The following is a 20632-nucleotide window of genomic DNA, read 5'->3' as shown; positions in this document are numbered from 1 at the left end:
GCATACTGAACAAAACATAAAATAGTAGACACAACGGCTCAATGATGATAAGATATGATGCATGTGTTGGGAAAAAATAAGTCACTCTTTTCTGGTATTATATAATCCTAGGCTAAAAGTGGAAACTATTCTTTGGTCTATGGGTGGAAAACCATAAAGATTTTGTCTTCCTTTGTTCTGTGTAAGGTACAATGTTGTTAGAACCCTATTTATGAAAGATAAATATTATGGCAGTGAGTGATTTATTGAAACAGAGATTCTGAAAACAGAGAAAGAAATTAGGAGACTTTTTAAAGTGTTAATGGGACAATGTTCAACCAACTAATGAGAGACTCTGGCTTTTGACTCTTTGGGTCCCCCATGTCTTGCTTTGGACACACACATTTAGTGTTTATTTCTGGACACTTTGGCTTTTTATTCTGATGGACTGCCTTTTCTACTTCCTAGACTTGATTTCCTACTCTGCTGTAGAATTTGCTTACTTTTCCAATGTTGATACTCCTGTAGCCTTTCATGAAAATCTTGCCTATTCAATTATTTTCTACTGTCTGTCTAGACCACAAGCCCTGCCCTTCTTCATAGTTCCTTTAACTTCCATAAAACTACCAGCATCATATTTGACATTTTTACACATAAAGACAAGGTGATTTTCTAGGGAAGCTCAAACCCTTGTAGACTAGAATTAGCAGGAATGTAATTTTAATAAGTGGAAGAAATCAGGAAACATATTTTTCTCCTAAATTAACAAGCATAACTTTTATACTTGTATTCGTCACCTGATTCTGAATTTATTAATAGGTTTGTCAAAATGTAAATATGCAAACAGCAATGTGGTTCAATTTATTGTATTAATTAGGTTGAGTATAGTAACAAATATACCCAGAAATATATATTGACTAAAACATAATTACTTTTGATTTCTGGCTCCATGAGTGACAAACTTGGATGATTCTTGTCCGTGAGTAGTTTTTTCAACAAGTGATTCAGGCAGGCAAGCGGTGTCTATCTTATGGTTCCACCATCTTTGGGGTTTCATTCTCATCTCTACATAGTGGAAAGAAGGTGCACATTGTTTCTTAAAACAATCCCTTGGACAAGAAATGACACATAGCAATTGTGTTCACACTCTATTAAAAAGGACTTAGCCCATGGTCACACAAAGGAAATTAAGAGTTTTAGTAATTTTATCTGTCCAAAAAAGGGAAAAACAATTGATGGCTGCTATTATTTTCCACCAGAGTTAAGAAAGATAAGGTAAAATGGATTACAATGCCCCTTGCAAATATGACATAATAATAACTTGTTAAATGTGGCCTAAGGCTGCCTCTGTTCCTTGATTTCTTGCATACTGAATTAATTGCAACCTAACTTAGTATGTAAACAAATTGAAAGCCTAACTTAGGGGTATAATTTTGTAAAAGATAACTTAAGTCATAGCCAATCACAGCAGCCAAGCTTCAGCCAATCACAGGCCACCAATTGATATGATTATGTCCAAATAAGGCAAAATTGAACCATAACCAATCAAGCTATTTCTATATTTCTTCCATTTTCTATCTATAAATACTCCCTGCTCATTTATTAAGCAGAGTTTTCTAAAATTTCACTGGTTCTTGGTGCTACCCCGTTCATGAATTGTTCTTTGCTTAAACTTTGTTTCTTTTAGCAAACTATATGAAAAAAATAATATGTGTCATTAAGTAGTACTAAGTATGTGATAAGGTGCTGCTATTGAGTCAGTGCAAGTTAAGCAATTGTGGAAGATAATACAGAAAATATAAGAATTAGATTCCGTGCATTTCTATGTGAAAATGTTTTAATAGTAATTTTCTTTTCCAAAGTTACTATTAAATCACAAGTTGAAAACATACTTGGGAAAAATTCCTCTTAGTAAAGTAAATAACAGGTTCTTATCAACTTTATTGATATATTTGAACAAAAAATAAAATGTGCTTAGCTCTGGTATAATGTATAATATTTGTCTTTTGTTTGATGTAGGTCAGGAGTCTAAAGATGAAATTGTGGATGAAAAATTGGATACCAGTTTTAGGATATCAGTTTTCAAACAACCCATATGTACTTCCATTTCATTGAAGGATATTGCAGTATTGAAAGAGAATAAACGAGATTTTTTTCCTGCATATCCTCAGCCAATCTTTGCTACTCATCCAAAGCAAATCACTAAAAAAGACATACGATTGGAGAGGAGTATGAAAGAGTTTTTTGCAACACAAAGAGCTGGTATGAAACTCCAAACATTTAGTGATATTGACAAATATTACGCAGAACAAAAGAAGCAGGAATGCCATAAAGAAAAAGTAAGAGCTATAGCCATGGCACAAGTTGCTCGTGAAAGAGTTAAAGTAACTGTTAATGAACATTTGAATCAGAAAAAATATGCTACACAAAAACTAATTGAAGAAAATAAAGAGATAATTCAGAACGGTTTACGACAAGTTTGGCAAAACAGATTCAACTACCTTGAAAAAGCTAGAGAGAGAAGAGCTCTGTTTCTAAAAGAAAAATCCCAAAAGGCTGCAGAGCGTTTATTAGTTCAAAATTTAAATAATGAGCGCACTCTTTTGACCAGAGGACTATTTAAAATTGACAGACTGAAGAAGAATGAGGCTGACCTAAAAGACAAAAGCCTGATTGTTAAACAAAAACTAAAAGCAGAAAAATATGGAAAGAATTTACTTAAAGAAATGAAAAAAGTTAGGTAGGTACAATTTAGGTGTAATAGAAGCATTTAAATCAATTCCATGTGAATATTGCATACTAAATTTTAAGATCTAATAATTAGTATTTTGTTTATAACATAGTACATTCTACTTTGAAAAACTGAAACAAAGAACAAATAATGTACTAATATATTACCAAAGATAAGGCAATAAAATAACTCTGTCTTTCCCCATCTCTTCACCTGTGCAACAAAACCTATCTACCTCTTAGTTACAAGTTGTTCTTATTATCACAGATGGCATCGTCATCAGCCTCTTGACCAGTGCTATCAACCTCAGTCTTTTGCAACAGTCTTCATTGCCAATATCTAATGTTTTTCTACTCACTTTACTTCTAAAAGGATTCTCAAAAGGTTCCTTCTTTTTCAATACGACTCCTCCTATTCTAACTTAGGCTCTCATAATCTCTCTACGAATTCACATTATTCTTCCACCCGAGATCTTCATTCCTATTCTTCATCTTTTCTTCAACCCAAGTCTTTTCTCTGGCCTACAAACCTCAACTGTCTTTAAAATAAAGTTCTGATCATATCACTTCCTATTTAAATATATTAATAGCTTGCAGTTGTTCACAGAACAAAACTGAATTTGCTCTAAATGGCATTTCAGACAATGTGCTCTGTTCTTTCTAGTCTAGACTTATCTCACGCTAAATTTTCTGCTATAACTTCCTCCCTTCTCCCTCTAGCAGCACTCTGCTCTAAACACACTATTCTCTACTCCCTGTCCAACTTTATACTCTCTTATTCCTATGACTTTACTGATGTTATCCCCTTTTTACTCAAATATATACTCCTCAAGAACACTACAAGCTCACAATGTTAACATTGTCTAGATATTATTATGCAACAAAAGCGTCTGTGTTATTGTGCAAATCAGAATGCTTTGCTGTATTCTAATTGCTGAGAAGGTAGTGCCTACATGTGAAGAAAAAGACACTCTTTTCTCCAGGGAAGTGCCTCACAAGTGTCTGATTCTTGACTGTGTGTGACCTTGTTTCGTACCTACTTGCCCTCATCATGGAATGCATGAACTGCACATCCACTGGTAAAATTTATCCTTTTATTACCCATCTTTTAGCAACTAACTCAATGGCATTTTCACTTTTAATGTCTTATCAACTGCTCCTCCAGTCTGAATTAGTCTCTTTAATTTTGTGGTGATTTTATATACTTTATTGGAATCTCAATGTTACCAGTTATAACCAGAGAGCTTTTATCATGGTTGCATGGTTGGGTTGTGAAGTCTTTTTTTTTTTTTTTAATTCTTTATTTATTTTACTTTAAATTCCTGGATATAAGTGTAGAATGCATAAGTTTGTTACATAGGTACACGTGTGCCATGGTGGTTTGCTGCACCTATCAACCCGTCATCTAGGTTTTAATCCCTGCATGCATTAGCTATTTGTCTTAATATCCTCTCCTCCCTCACCCCCAATCCCCCAACAGCTCCAGTGTGTGCTATTTCCCTCCCTATGGACATGTTTTCTTGTTGTTCAATTCCCACTTATGAGTGAGAACATGCAGTATTTGATCTTCTTTTCCTATGTTAGTTTGCTGAGGTTGATGACTTCCAGCTTCATCCATGTCCCTGCAAAGGACATGATCTCATTCCTTTTTATGACTGCATAGTATTCCATGGCATATATATACCACATTTTCTTAATCCAGTCTATCACTGATGGCCATTTGGGTTGGTTCCATGGCTTTGCTATTGTAAATAGTGCTGCAATAAATATACGTGTGCATGTGTTTTTATAGTAGAATGATCTCTATTCCTTTGGGTATATACCTAGTAATGGGATTGCTAGGTTAAATGGTATTTCTGGGTCCAGATACTTGAAGAATCACCACCCTGTCTTCCACAATGGTTGAATTAATTTACATTCCTATCAACAGTGTAAAAGCATTCCTATTTCTCCACAGCCTCACGAGCATCTATTGTTCTTTGACTTTTTTAGTAATCGCCATTCTGACTGGTGTGAGATGCTATCTCATTGTGGATTTGATTTGCATTTCTATAATGATCAGTGTTGTTGAGCTTTTTTCATATGTTTGTTGGCCACATAAATGTGTTCTTTTGGAAGTGTCTGTTCATATCTTTTGCCCACTTTTTGATTTTTTTTTTCTTGTAAATTTTTTTACATTCTTTGTAGATTCTGGATATTAGCCCTTTGTCATATGGATAGATTGCAAAAATTTTCTCCCCTTCTCTAGATTGGCTATTCTTCCTGATGATAGTTTATTTTGCTGTACAGAAGCTCCTTAGCTTAATTAGATCCCATTTGTCAATGTTGGCTTTTGTTGTCATTACTTTTGGTGTTTTAGTTACGAAGTCTTCGCCCATGCCCATATCCTGAATGGTATTGCCTAGGTTTTCTTCTATGGTGTTTATGTTTTTGAGTTTTACATTTCGGTCTTTAATCCATCTTGAGTTAATTTTTGTATCAGACATAAGGAAGGGGTCCAGTTTTAGTTTTCTGCATATGGCTAGCCAGTTTTCCCAGCACTATTTATTGAATAGGGAATCCTTTCCCCATTGCTTGTTTTTGTCAGGTTTGTTGAAGATCAGATGGTTGTAGATGTGTGGTGTTATTTTTGAGATCTCTATTCTGTTCCATTGGTCTACATATCTGTTTTGTTACTAGTACCCTGCTGTTTTAATTACTGTAGCCTTGTAGTATAGTTTGAAGTCAGGTAGCGTTGTGCCTCTAGGTTTGTTCTTTTTGCTTAGGTTTGTCTTGGCTATATGGGCTCTTTTTTGGTTCCATATGAAATTTAAAGTAGTTTTTTCTAATTCTATGAAGAATGTCAATGGTAGTTTGATGGAAAAGTATTGAATCTATAAATAACTTTGGGCAGTATGGCTATTTTCATGATCTTGAGTCTTCCTATCCATGAGGATGGAATTTTTTTCCATTTGTTTGTGTCCTCTCTTATTTCCTTGAGCAGTAGTTTGTAGTTCTCCTTGAAGAGGTCCTTCACATCCTTTGTTAGCTGTATTCCTAGATATTTTATTCTCTTTGTAACAATTGTGAATGGGAGTTCATTCATGATTTGGCTCTCTGCTTGTCTGTTGTTGGTGTATAGGAGTGCTTGTGACTTTTGCACATTGATTTTGTATCCTGTGACTTTGCTGAAGTTGCTTATCAGCTTAAGGAGTTTGTGGGCTAAGACAATTGGGTTTTCTAAAGATAGAATCATGTCATCTGCAAACAGACACAATTTGACTTCCTCTCTTCCTATCTGAATACGTTTTATTTCTTCCTCTTGCCTGACTGCCCTGGCTAGAATTTCCAATACCATGTTGAATAGGAGTGGTGAGAGAGGGCATCCTTGTCTTGTGTCCATTTTCAAAGGAATGCTTCCAGCTTTTGCCCATTCAGTTTGATATTGGTCATGGGTTTGTCATAAATAGCTCTTATTATTTTGAGACATGTTCCATCAATACCTAATTTTATTGAGTTTTTAACATGAATGGATGTTGAATTTTATTGAAGGCCTTCTCTGCATCTATTGGGATAATCATGTGGCTTTTGTCATTGGTTCTGTTTATGTGATGGATTACATTTATTGATTTGCATATGTTGAACCAGCCTTGCATCCCAAAGATGAAGCCAACTTGATCATTGTGGACAAGCATTTTGATGTGCTGCTGGATTCAGTTTGCCAATATTTTATTGAGGATTTTCACATTGATGTTCGTCAGGGATATTGGCCTGAAATTTTCTTTTTTTTGTTGCATCTCTGCCAGGTTTTGGTATCAGGATGATGCTTGCCTCATAAAATGAGTTAGGGAGGATTCCCTCTTTTTCTATTGTTTGGAATACTTTCAGAATGAATAATACCAGCTCCTTTTTGTACCTCTGGTAGAATTGTGTTGTGAATCTGTCTGGTCCTGTGCTTTTTTTTTGGTTGGTAGGCTATTAATTACTGCCTCAATTTCAGAACTTGTTATTGGTCTATTCAGGATTTCAGCTTCTTCCTGGTTGTCTTGTGAGGTATATGTGTCCAGGAATTTTTCCATTTCTTCTAGATTTTCTCATTTATTTTGTAAAGTTGTTTATAGTATTCTCTTATTATAGTTTGTATTTCTGTGGGATCAGTGGTGATATTCCCTCTATCATTTTTTGTTGTGTCTATTTGATTCTTCTCTCTTTTCTTCTTTATTAGTCTAGCTAATGATCTATCTATTTTGTTAATTTTTTCAAAAAAACAGCTTGTGGATTCCTAGATTTTTTGGAGGGTTTTTCATGTCTTTGTCTCCTTCAGTTCTGTGCTGATCTGAGTTATTTCTTGTCTTCTAGTAGCTTTTGGATTTGTTTGCTCTTGCTTCTCTGCTCCCCCCCACCCTTTTTTATGAAATGAATTTTCACTCTCATAGCCCAGGCTGGAGTGCAATGGCATGATCTTGACTCACTGCAACCTCTGCCTCCCAGGTTCAAGCAATTCTCCTGCCTCAGCCTCCCAAGTAGCTGGGATTATAGGCTTGCACCACCATGCCTGGCTAATTTTTTGTATTTTTAGTAGAGATGAGGTTTCACCATCTAATTCCGGCTGGTTTTGAACTCCTGACCTCAAGTGATCCACCCACCTTGGCCTCCCAAAGTGCTGGGATTACAGGCATGAGCCACCACATCCGGCCTCTAGCTCTTTCAATTCTGATGTTAGGGTGTCATTTTGTGATCTTTCTCCAGCTTTCTGATGTAGGTATTTAGTGCTATAAATTTCCCTCTTAATACTGCTTCCACTGTGTCACAGAGATTCAGGTATGTTTTCTCTTTATTCTCGCTGGTTTCAAATAACTTATTCATTTCTGCTTTAATTTCATTATTTACTCAGGAGTCATTCAGGAGCATGTTGTTCAATTTCCATGTAATTGTGCGGATTTGAGTGAGTTTCTTAATCCCGCACTCTGATTTGATTGCACTGTGGTGTGAGAGACTGTTCGTTATGATTTCAGTTCATTTGCGTTTGCTCAGGATGGTTTCACTTCCAATTATGTGGTCAGTTTTAGAATAAGTGCAATGTGGCACTGAGAGGAATGTATATTCTGTTGATTTGGTATAGAGTGTTCTGTAGATGTCTATTAGGTCCACTTGATCCAGAGCTGTGTTCAAGTTCAAATCCTTGTTAATTTTAAGTCTCATTAATCAGTCTAATATTGACATTAGGGTATTAAAGTCTCCCACTATTATTGTGTGGGAGACTATGTCTCTTGGTAGGTCTCTAAGAACTTGCTTTATGAATCTGGGTGCTCCTTTATTGGGTTCATACATATTTAGGAGAGTTAGCTCTTCTTGTTGCATTGATCTCTTTACCATTATGTAATGCCCTTCTTTGTCTTTTGATTTTTGTTGGTTTAAAGTCTGTTTCGTCAGAGACTAGGATTGCAACCCTTGCTTCTTTTTTTTCTTTTTTGGCTTTCTATTTGCTTGGTGAATATACCTTCATTCCTTTATTTTGAGCCTGTGTGTGTCTTTGCACGTGAGATGGGTCTCCTGAATACAACACACCAATGGGTCTTGACTCTTTATCCAATTTGCCAGTCTGTGTCTCTTAATTGGGGCATTTAGCCCATTTACATTTGAGATTAACATTGTTATGTGTGAATTTGATCCTGTCATCATGATGCTATCTGGTTATTTTGCACACTAGTTGGTACAGTTTCTTCACAGTGTCATTGGTCGTTATATTTTGGTGTGTTTTTGCAGTGGCTGGTACTGGTTTTTCCTTTCCATATTTAGTGCTTCCTTCAGGAGCTCTTGCAAGGCAGGCCTGGTGGTGCTGAAATCCCTCAGCATTTGCTTGTCTGGAAAGGATTTTATTTTACCTTCACTTATGAAGCTTAGTTTGGCTGAATATGAAATTCTGGGGTTGAAAATTCTTTTCCTTTAGAATGATGAATATTGACATGCACTCTCTTCTGGCTTGTAGGATTTCTGCTGAGTGGTCTGCTGTTAGTCTGATGTGCTTCCCTTTGTAGATGACCTGGCCTGTCTCTCTTGGTGCCCATAACAGTTTTTCCTTCATTTCAAACTTGGAGAATCTGATGATTATGTGTCTTGGGGTTGATCTTCTCATGGAGTATCTTAGTGGTGTTCTATGTATTTCCTGAATTTGAATGTTGGCTTTTCTTGCTAGGTAGGGGAAGTTCTCCTGGATAGTATCCTGACATGTGTTTTCCAGCTTGGTTCCCTTCTCCCCATCTCCTTCAGGTACTCCAATCAGTCATAGGTTTGTTTTTTGCTTTTTGTTTTTTGTTTTTACTTAGTCCCATATTTCTCAGAGATTTTGTTCATTCCTTTTCATTCTGTTTTCTCTAATCTTGTCTTCATGATTTATTTCAGCAAGGTAGTCTTCAAACTCTGATATCCTTTGTTCTACTTAGTCGATTCACCTATTGATACTTGTGTGTGCTTCACTAAGTTCTCGTGCTATGTTTTTTTTTTTATTATACTTTAAGTTCTAGGGTACATGTGCATAACGTGCAGGTTTGTTACATATGTATATTTGTGCCATGTTGGTGTGCTGCACCCATCAACTCGTCAGCACCCATCAACTTGTCATTTACATCAGGTATAACTCCCAATGCAATCCCTTCCCCCTCCCTCCTCCCCCCTCCCCGTGATAGGCCCCGGTGTGTGATGTTCCCCTTCCCGAGTCCAAGTGATCTCATTGTTCAGTTCCCACCTATGAGTGAGAACATGCGGTGTTTGGTTTTCTGTTCTTGCGATAGTTTGCTGAGAATGATGGTTTCCAGCTGCATCCATGTCCCTACAAAGGACACAAACTCATCCTTTTTTATGGCTGCATAGTATTCCATGGTGTACAATGAGATACCACCTCACACCAGTTAGAATGGCAATCATTAAAAAGTCAGGAAACAACAGGTGCTGGAGAGGATGTGGAGAAATAGGAACACTTTTACACTGTTGGTGGGATTGTAAACTAGTTCAACCATTATGGAAAACAGTATGGCGATTCCTCAAGGATCTAGAATTAGAAGTACCATATGACCCAGCCATCCCATTACTGGGTATATACCCAAAGGATTATAAATCATGCTGCTATAAAGACACATGCACAGGTATGTTTATTGTGGCACTATTCACAATAGCAAAGACTTGGAATCAACCCAAATGTCCATCGTGCTATGTTTTTAGCTACATCAGGTCATTTATGTTCCTCTCTAAACTGGTTATTCTAGTTATTACCTTCTCTAACCTTTTATCAAGGTTCTTAGCTTCTTTGTTAAGAACCTTAGCACATGCTTCTTTAGCTTAGTGGCGTTTATTATTACCCACCTTCTGAAGCCTACTTCTGTCAATCTGTCCATCTCATCCTCTGCCCAGTTCTGCACTCTTGCTGGAGAGGCATTGTGATCATTTGCAGGAGAGGAGGAACTCTGGCCTTTTGGGTTTTCAGCATTTTTTCACTGATTCTTTCTCATCTTCATGAGTATGTCTAGTTTTGATGTTTGAGGCTGCTGACCCTTGGATGGGGGTTTAGTTGGGACTTCTTTTTTGCTGATGCTGTTGTTGTTTTCTGTTTGATTGTTTTATTTCAATGGTCAGGTCCCTCTTCTGTAGGGCTGCTGAGGTTTGCCGGAGGTTCGCTTCAAGCCCTATTCATCTGGTTCACTCCTGCGCCTGGAGATGTCACTTGAGGAGGTTGGAGAACAGCAAAAATGCGTGCCTGCTTCTTCTGGGATCTCTGACCTCAAGAGGCACCTACCTGATGTCAGTGGGAATGCTCCTGTATACAGTGTCTGACAATCCCTGTTTGAGAGTCTTACCCAGTTGGGTGGCACATGGAGCAGGACCTGTTTAACAAAGCACTTTGACCATCCATTGGTGAAAAATGTGTTTTGCTGGGGAGAAACCCATTTGTCTAGGCTACCCGGATTCCTCAGAACTAGCAAGAGGAAAGGCCAAGTCTGCTGGTCTGCAGAGACTGTGGCAACCCCTCTCCCTAGGGGCTTGGGCCCAGGGAGATCAGACTTCTGTCCCTGAGCCCCTGACTGGAGTTGTTGGAGTTCCTGCAGGGAGGCCCCACCCAGTGAGAAGGGATGGGTCAGGCCTGAAGAGGCATTCTGGCTGCAGTCTGCCACAGCTGGTGTGTTGGGCTGTGGGGAATACTTCTTGGGACCAAGCCATCCAGCCTCCCTGGCTCCATCAGGGGAAAAGCATATCCTGGAGCTATAGAGCTGCCTTACACCCGCCCTGGGAGCTTAATGTGTTAGGCAGCTATCAGTCCCAGTGTTGGCTAGTGCCTCTCCCCTAAGGACCTCAGGCAGCTTAGACAGTAGGCAGCAGAAGCTGTGGTGCTGGTTGCCGCTTCCATGGGAGACTTAAGCAGATTCTAGTTGAGTGACTGTTGAGAATCTGCACAGGTTCTGCTGCAGATTGGCATGGGTTCACAAGTGGGATCCTCCAGTGCCTGGGTTGAACAGTTCCATGGAAAAAGCACAGTTTACTAGGCTGGGTAGCACACTCACCACCTCCCTTACCTGGGGCGTGCGGGCTCCCCTGCCCCGTGTGGCTCTTAGGTGGGCCACCACACCACACTGCTCTTCCTTCCTCTCCATGGGTCACACCAGCTGCCTAGTCAGTTCTTTTTTTTTTTTTTTTTTTTTGAGACAGAGTTTCACTCTTGTTGTGCAAGCTGGAGTGCAACGGCACGATCTTGGCTCACTGCAACCTCCGCCTCCCAAATGATTCTCCTGCCTCAGCCTCCTGAGTAGGTGGGATTACAGGTGTCCACCATCACACCCAGATCTTTTTTGTATTTTTAGTAGAGACAGGGTTTCACCATGTTTACCAGTGGTGTCAAACTCCTGACCTCAGGTGATCCGCCCCCTTCAGCCTCCCAAATTGCTGGGATTACAGGTGTGAGCCACCTCACCTGGCGCTAGTCAGTTTTGATGAAGAACCTGCATACCTCAGTTGCCTGTGCAGGATTCACAGGCGGTTATGGTTCTTTTCGATGACAGCCTCCAATCACTGCTGCTTCTAGTCAGCCATTTTGGCCCCATCCCCTCAAGAAAATAATCAAGTCTTTGTATTATTCGCTCCATCTTTCTATTTCAGTGCTCAGTATAGTACCTAGTTAATAAATCTATTCAACACATATTTGTTGAGGTAAATAGGTGAGAACTCCAATTAGTAATGGTTGTATATAAACTCATTTAAGTCATATAACAACCACTGAGAAGAGTGTTTTTTATGTATTTGTGCTTAATACGTAAGTCATTTAGAATAAGAAGCAATGCATATTTTTTCTAAATGCTTTTACAATGAAGATAAATAATCAGAATAATATTAAACGTAGAGTAAAAATGTAATTAACCAAGTTACGAAAGTAGCTTCACTAATCATTAGACTACGTAAACTTCTTAGTACAAGTGTTTAATTCATGGCAGTAAATTTGTCCTGCACATTTTTTTCTGTCCCTCTGTGATCATTGGTGCTTCTACTAAGTAGTACTTACCTTCAATTCAAATAATTCAAGTAGTAATTCATTTCTAGCTCTTGAAGAGTTATCTTACAGGTGATGTAGGCACATAAAGATCATTTGGCCCAAGAAACTGAAAATTGAGGTGGGAAATACAGCAAAAAGCAATGACATTAACAGAATTACATAATAATATCAGCAATAACACAAACACTATGAATAGACAATTAAAATTTCAGGTACATAAATAGGTTTATGGCTGACACTTCTATAACAAAGACAGATTATCAAGAAAAAGGCGTAACAAATTTATTTCATCGAAATGTTATGTGACCTCGAAGCTTTCTAAAATGAAGACCCAGGGAAAAGTATTTTTATGCCTAGGTTTGATGAAGAATAGACAATTTTGTAGAAGTATGATTGGAACAAAAAAAAAAAAAAAGGGGGGTATGACCTAATGGTAATGAACTGAGGATGAGGTGTACCAAGCATGGCCTGTTTGTTTAGATTCTTCTTGGCCTTTCTGTGTAATATTCCTTCCTTCCTGGTTTAAAGCATGGCACTTGTCACAGTGTTTAAAAGAGAGGAGGCAGGAGTTCAGAGCAATCTTTCTGCTTCTACAAGTTTCTCAGTTTCCTTCAGCTTAAAATACATAGTGTGCCAATGTGCCATATTTGGGGGCAGCATTTTTTGCTACTGCAAAATCAAAACCTTCAAAGAGAAGGCTTAACTAAACCACAGTGTTACTTCACTTAAATTATCCCTTGCCCTGCCCTACAAAGATGAATAAGATATTCTTGATCCTCTAAGAACTCACCATCCAGTGGCAAACATAAGCATACATTTCAATTGTTATAAAAAATAGAAGTGGGAGAAGTACAATTGTTGATTCAAATTGGAAAAGCAGAGAGATGAAGGGAGACCATTATAGTAGAAAGGTGAGGCAAGGAGAAGAGGATAAGCAAAGTTGGAAAGTTCAAAATAGGTAAAGCTAGGGGAGATCAAGGAGATTGTGAATATTCCTGTACCTATAGCAGAAGGTTTATGAAGAATAGTTGAAGGTGTGATTGCTTGAGAAACATCAACTTGATTTAAAAAAGCCTCTAAGTCTTAGTAGACAGTTGTGCAGTGAAAACCATTAGGATTCCTACCAGAAAGATATATTGCATTTTATACATGTATTTTACCATAAAACTTCCCTTTCAAGAACTATCTCAGAAAATAATTCTTAGGACACACTTTGGACAAAGTTTTCTCAAACAATTGCAAGAATTAGAAATTGTTTTATGGTGAAAGTTTTAAAATTTTAAACCAAATTTGGCAAAGTAGGAGCTTTGTTGACAAAATATTTTAACCTACAGTTAGTAAATTTAAATTTTATTAATTGCCAAGGAACATTTTTAAGAACATAAAACCATGCCCTTTATAAATATAAAATGAGCACATGCCGAAGATATCATTTAACTCATTAAAGAATAAATCAGTTACAAGAATTCAAAGAGCATTTCTCTATATATGTATCTATTTTATATCTATGTCTTTATTTATATCTACTCCTATGTCTGTATCGATACTGGCAATCAAAAATGCTAAACTAAATTCACAGATAGGTGCAAAACTAGTCAATATTCACTGGGCAGTAATCAAACGTAACTTAGCTGAACACAGTTGTTTATATCTCTATAAACAAGAATCATTTGGATTGCTCATAGTTTTTCTTAGAGTTGTAAAATTGTTCAAGGAGATTGAAAGGCACAGATAGTTCTAAAGAGTGTACTAGCCAGGACTCCTAGTAATTTTATTTTACCTTTTCAAAGTTTTTCACACATTTTTTTTTCTGATATTAGATTGAAGTTGATCAGCCACAGTTTTATCCTAGTGGTATTTCAAATGGCCAAATTATGTATATACGTCTTTAAGGCTTGTATAGAAACACTTAGAGATCTTCAGAACTGCTTATTTTATTTAAATTTTTAAATAGCATCATTTTTAAAAGGCTGTGCTGGAAAGGAGTTTCAAATAAGAAAAAGCATTTGCCTTTTCCTACTTATAAGCAATTTAAGCTATTTACTGATGTGTTTTATGTAATACTTTATTACGTATGAAAAATATTATGTATTTCCCCCTCCAAATTTAAAATCATTTTCTTTAGTGTACACTTTGTGTGGTGTGTGTGTGTGTGTGTGTCTGTGTGTGCTTTGGAAATGTTTCTTTATGACTAAAATAAGTATTTATTAGTATAATAAAAAAGTATTTGGAAAAGAAATGAAGGCTAGTGTGATGTATTGAAATACAAATCTAGTGCAAATCAATCTAGTTTAATCAGCTTAGTTTTTTCACAGTAAATTGAATGTCTGGCCATAATTAATTTTTAAAGAATACAGACTCAAACAAGCATCCTAATGTATGTTAACTGAATTATCTTCTCTCCTAAGCTACTGCAAAAGCATTAACCTGTAGAGCACATATGAATACGGCAATGTTTGTGAGTAGTATGTCCCAACAGGCATCTTTGAGTATAACTCTAAATATTTTCAAATAAAGATTAGGTATAAATATACAGAAAGAAGCTGTGATCAAAAAGTGAAATCTAACTGGAGACTTCTGAAATTTTTCAGTTCTGATACTGTTTTGGCTGATGATTCTTTATTCTCTTGACCTAAAAGCATTCTGATAAATTTCAATAACTAGTGAAGTCATTACTGAAAATGTAGCTCCCTAATCCTGCTTTGTGGAATGAGAAAGAGTAAAAGAAAAAAAGGGGAACCATAAAGCTCTGATTTAGAAAGTTAATAAAATACCCACAGGAGTATTTAAGCGTTAATTAAAGATAGACTTTGAAATGGAAGAATCTATGTATCAGATAAAAGCTAGTCATGGATTTTCTAAGATATTCATGTCTATACTCTGAGAAAATGATGATACTGTTCAAGCCAGGACAGCAGGGTGTCCATTTTGAAGTAGGGTATCACTTAGCATGGAAGAGCTAGAAAATAAAGTGATTATCCAATTACATCATCTTCAACTTGTCCTTATTTGGTCATCAATTGATCTCCCATACTACCGTCATAATTTACTGTGGTCTTTACATCATTTTTGATTTATGAAGCTTTTTCTCTCCATCCAATTTCTGCCATAATCATTGTTAACTTCCAAATTCATAAGAAAACCCTCCCAATTACCTAATATCGGCATTTTTGGACGCTGTCAATCTTTATCCTACCTGACGTTAATAAACTGATTTCCATAGACACATATAAAGACCCTCTTATCACTTGGAACTGCCCCACTTCTTAAATCTTCAACTCCTATATATTTATTTATAACTAAAATTTATCTTTTCAACTCCTTTCTTCTTTAACTTCCACCACATATATCCTTCAAATATATGGTGACACCCATCCTTCAAATAACCTCCTTTATACACTTTTATTTTCATTTCTAGTGTAGGCTCCGGGGTTCTTTAATTCAATTGTTGTTTTGTTCATTCTCTCAAGTATCTCTAAAGTTATTTCATTTCATTGCTTCGATTATGCTAAAATGTTCCTTACAACCCTTACCTTGGAACAGTTCAACTATCTATCTTCATTTCCTGTATTCAGATATAAATGTCTAGAAGAAATCAATGCCCCATAGATTTACGCCAATATTAATTTTATGGTCTCCAACTTGAGCTGCTCCCACAGTTGCTTACTCTTTCTCCTATTACCTATAAGAGCCATTTAAAATCTTCACCAACAGTACAGCTTTCTATTCAAACACCACTTATGGCCTCTCCTTCTCAACAATATACTTTATCTATTTCCCAAAGAAATTTTAGGACTTCAAGCTTTAATTCATTCAACTTCCTATATCCATATTTATAAAATTCTATATATTTTATACTTACCGCAGTTTCCTTTTCTGTTGTCTCATGATTAGGTTTCATTTTCCTATTAAAAGTTAATAATCTCTCCTCTTATAATTCTTACAATCTTTAAAATCAAGTAATGTAAGTCTGCTGTGCTAGTCAGAATTATGGCTACCAAGAAGATAGATATCATGCCCTGCGTGGTTCTCAGGACTATGAATATGATGAGATAGCACACCTGAGAATGTGTTGGTAAAGGGACTTTACATATGTAATTAAGGATATTGCTTAATTAACCTTAACATAAGGAGATTATTCTGGATTATCCAGATGGGCCCAGTGTATCACATGAGACTTCCAAATACAGAGACAAGACAGAACATAAGATACAAAGTATGAGAACGGTTTTACATGATATTGCTGACTTAAAAATAGAGGGAAGCACAGGGAAAGAGTGATAATAAAATGAATTCTGACAACCACTCATCCTGGATGAGGACCCCAAGACCTGAATGAGAACCACTGCTCTGGCTGACACCTTGATTTCAGCCTTGTGAGACCTAAGCAGAAAACCCAACTAGCCACAATATCCCTGGACTTCTGACCTGACGAAACGATGAGCTATTATAAGGTGGTTGTCGTAAGCCAATACATTTATGGGTAAATTGTTCAGCGGGATGGAAAATAGAGATTCCAACTTTGCTCTGTTTTCTCAAGATTACATTGGTTGTCCTAGGACCTTTGCATTTTCATATAAATTTAAATTTAAATAAATTCAAAACATTTAAATTTAACACATTTAAAATAAATTGGAATTAAATTAATATATATTTAAAACAAACGTAAATGTTAATTTCTAATTTCTATCATAGAGGCTCTTGGCATTATTAATTGTAATTTTATTAATCCATAGATCTATTTGAGAAAAATTGACATCATAATAATATTATCTTCTAATCTTTGAGATGATATAACTCTCCATTAATTTAGGTCTTTTTAAATTTCTTTCAACAAAATTTTATTATTTTTAGGTATAGGCCTTGCCTATCTTTTATTACATTTATGTCTAAATATTTTATGTTTTTCTGGTCACAATGTAAGTAGAATCACTTTCTTGATTTTATTTTCCAATTGTTTGACACTGGTATACATGGATATAATAATATAATTGATTATTTCATATTTCTCTTTTTTAAGTCTTTTAAATAGTTCTTTTACTTACATTTTCTTCACAGCTTATAATTTATCTGTAGGAGGGCTATTTTAGTACATTTCTTGACTTAATTAGTACCCTTAATTACATGTGCAAGATCCCTTTGCCATGATTTCTACTCTGCTACGTGTCCAGACATGACTACTCTCCTGATCTCTAGGCTTATAGTACTAGTAGCTAACTTTTAGCTACTACTAAAATGATTATTAAATGCCAGGCACTCCTTTAAGGATTTTAAAACTGTTGGTTTATTTACTTCCTCCTAAACCCTATGAGTTGAAATGTCCTCTTTATAAAGATGAAAAAAAATAAATGATACAGAGAGAACTTAAATAACCTATCTAAAATCACACCAACAATACATTCCAGAGCCAAGCAGAATGGCTTTACTACCTGTACTCTTAACTATAAGCTATCACTTCTCTGTATTCAACACACTGGGCATCACCACATGAATAACTAGACTCTTAACACTAACCATTTCCAGTCAGAACTCTAATCTTCCCATCTTGTTGCTCTACCTACATGTCTTTCTGTTGAACGCCATTATTATCCATCCAGTGAAATGAATTATTTAATGTTAGGCATTCACCTAAGAATTTTTAATGTATCAAGTCACTTAGTCCTTTACTAACCCTATGTGTTAGATTATCTCCTTAACAATGAAGAAAATGAGACAGAAAGAACATGAATGAGTTATCTAAAATCACACTATCAATAAGCTGCAGGCTTTTTAGACTTAATGCTCTCTTTCTCTCCTCAAGTTCAGATTTCTGAGTATACCTACACATAAATAAAGTATTTTATGATCTGGCCTAAATTTGCTTCCCAGACTGTATGACCCAGACAATTAGATTGATGTCAGTTCTTGGAGCATTCCAAGCTGTGCTACCCTCTCTACCTTTGTTTTGACTGTGTTCATGCTATAAAAATCACTTAAACAAAATTATCTTCCACTTTCTGACTGGAAAACACACATCTTCCAAGATTTAGTTCAAAGGTTATTTTAACTCTAAACTTTTCTTGTCTTCCCCTCCTTGCTCTCTAGTTTATATTTACCAAGTTTTTACTCAAGTTTTTCCTCACTCTGACTTGTTACGTAATGTTTTCATGATAAACCATATATCTTTTATATATTTACATGCATTTATTCCTGTTAACTTTTTATAAGCTTCACGTAATTACATCATGTTATATTTATGTTTCCAGCACCTAAGTTTAGTGCCATGCATCACAATACATAATTGTTGAATAAATAAGGATGAATGAATGAAATCTCCTAAGACCTGTGACATTTCCCAGGTTTGGCAGAGTATTAGTCTACTGGGACTGCCATAACAAAATATCACAGGTTGCGTGGCTTAAACAGAAATTTATTTTCTCCCAGTTCTGGAAACTGGAAGTCCAAGAATAAAGTGTCAGCAGGTGTGGTTTCTGCTGAGCCCTCTCTCCTTGACTTGTAGATGGCCACCTTTTCCCTGTGTCCCCCATGGCCTTTCTTCTGTACACTCACATCTCTGCTGTTCCTTCCTCTTCTTATAAGTACACTAATTATATTGGATTAGGACCTACCCATATAATGTCATTTAGCCTTAACTACTTCTTAAAGGCCTTATCCTCAAATAGTCACAGTCAAAGACACTGGGAGTTAGGACTTTGACATATGAATTTGGTGGAATGCATTCCGTCCATATAACAGAGTTGAAGAAGTAGCTTGGGTTTAGTGAGGCTTAAATAGATGTATTTTAAGTGATGACATAGGGTGATTTAGATACCTCTTTGGAAAGCTAAGTCGTAGTTTGTGAGAATTTTTAATTATAGCTTATAGATATCTCATAAATACTAGACTAATATGAATATTGTTTAATGATATAACCAAGATATATAAATGGAGTTCTCTCTTTCTCCCTTGTATATGCCTATTTCGAAGACATCTAGTTATCATCATTAACAGTCTAATAGATTGCCATGGTTTCAGGATTTAAAAGTATCTCATTCTATTACCTTTCTTTCTCCTCTTAGGTCTCAAGAAATATATAAAAGACATTGTGAAGAAAAATTTGTTATGGATATGATTGCCTTTGAAAAAGCCTGTGAAAGACTTCAAGATGCTAAAACAAAAGTAGCAATTGTGAAAACAAATTTAGACTTTAAAATTCCCAATGGACTGATAAAATGAATCAATGCCAGATCATGGCCTGTGATCATCTTAAATTATAGTCATTATTTTTAGTTGAAGGAATTTGAAATAATACTCTAAAGCAAGAAATACTCTACATCACAAGATGGATTTATAAATATTCTAAAACATATAAAGATTAGTTAAAATGTTTCTCTTATTGGTCATAATTTAACTTAAATAAACTTGACTTAGCACCTCTGAAAAATTTCTTAGATCGGATGCCCAAGGAACAATTAAAACTGATTTTATTTATTGTAGACAATCTTGCAATGACATTGCTGATATTCCATTTCATATTCTCTCTAAATACAGCGATTCATAAGCTAATTTAGGTGTCTCTGGAAACCTTAGAATAGTAATTTCTACTCCAACTGCTGACTTTTATTAAGACACTGTGTACGTTGATTGCTTTTATTACCAGCTTTTATATATTTAATTATATTTCCTGCTTATTTTGTTAAAATAATTTCTGAATTTCTTTTTTAAAATACCGTTTCACTATTTTGTCAGTAATTTATGCTGTTATAAAAATTCAGAAAATATGAACTATGAAAAGTAAATTAAACATTCTTATTACTTTCCTTGAAGACTGTAAGATTTTTGTATATTTACTTGTGATGGCTTTGCCCTGTTTGGTATATATATGAAGACAGGGAAAAGAGAGAGGAGAGAAGCAAGAGAGAACCCATATAATTATATATTTGAATCATAAAATATACAGAAATAGTATATATTAACCATAAGTCTGTTTAATACATACCAATGGTAGAAAATTTGAAAAATAAACTGTTAAAAAAGACCTAAAAATCCTTTGTAAAATTTGCAACCATTTTCAATAGTGATTTCATATATCTAGAAAGATAGGTGTCTCACCATAATTATGACATTGTTCACTAAATACGATGTAGCTAATACTATTCAAAATTTCTCTTTAATATTCTTGGTTATATACGTAAGTTTTTAAAACACTGTTGCTTTAAAAATTCCCTAATTTTATGTCTATGGTAAATTTCCAAAAATCACATATTTTACAACAGTGGTTACATAGTTGTGCTTCTATGCTGGGCTGCTAACAAATGATGATAGAAGTTTTCTAATTTTCTATAAAATAATAGCTGTCTTTTTAAATCCATGGCACAAGCTCTCACATTTCTGATAATTAGAGGATAACTAATAAGCAAGTCATATTGG

The 20632-nt window shown here is 35.7% G+C and overlaps 1 protein-coding gene across 2 annotated transcripts in view; it reads left to right on the top strand.

Moving 5' to 3' along the window:
* The window catches only part of LRRIQ3 (leucine rich repeats and IQ motif containing 3), a 162035-nt gene extending 141794 nt beyond the window's left edge, over window positions 1–20241 (top strand). The window contains exons 7-8 of one of the 2 annotated variants that reach the window (XM_025398024.1): window positions 1999–2241; window positions 19282–20241. In XM_025398024.1, the coding sequence (XP_025253809.1) occupies window positions 1999–2241; window positions 19282–19334 (296 nt within the window). In that variant the 3' untranslated portion in view covers window positions 19335–20241. Of the gene's footprint in view, window positions 1–1998; window positions 2720–19281 lie in introns of both variants that reach the window. The other variant, XM_025398020.1, reaches the window with a different exon arrangement.
* Window positions 20242–20632: the final 391 nt, after the last annotated feature.

Source organism: Theropithecus gelada, chromosome 1, assembly GCF_003255815.1.
Source record: "Theropithecus gelada isolate Dixy chromosome 1, Tgel_1.0, whole genome shotgun sequence".
In the NCBI taxonomy this organism is placed as follows: Eukaryota; Metazoa; Chordata; class Mammalia; order Primates; family Cercopithecidae; genus Theropithecus; species Theropithecus gelada.
This window is presented reverse-complemented; position numbering and strand designations above follow the sequence as displayed.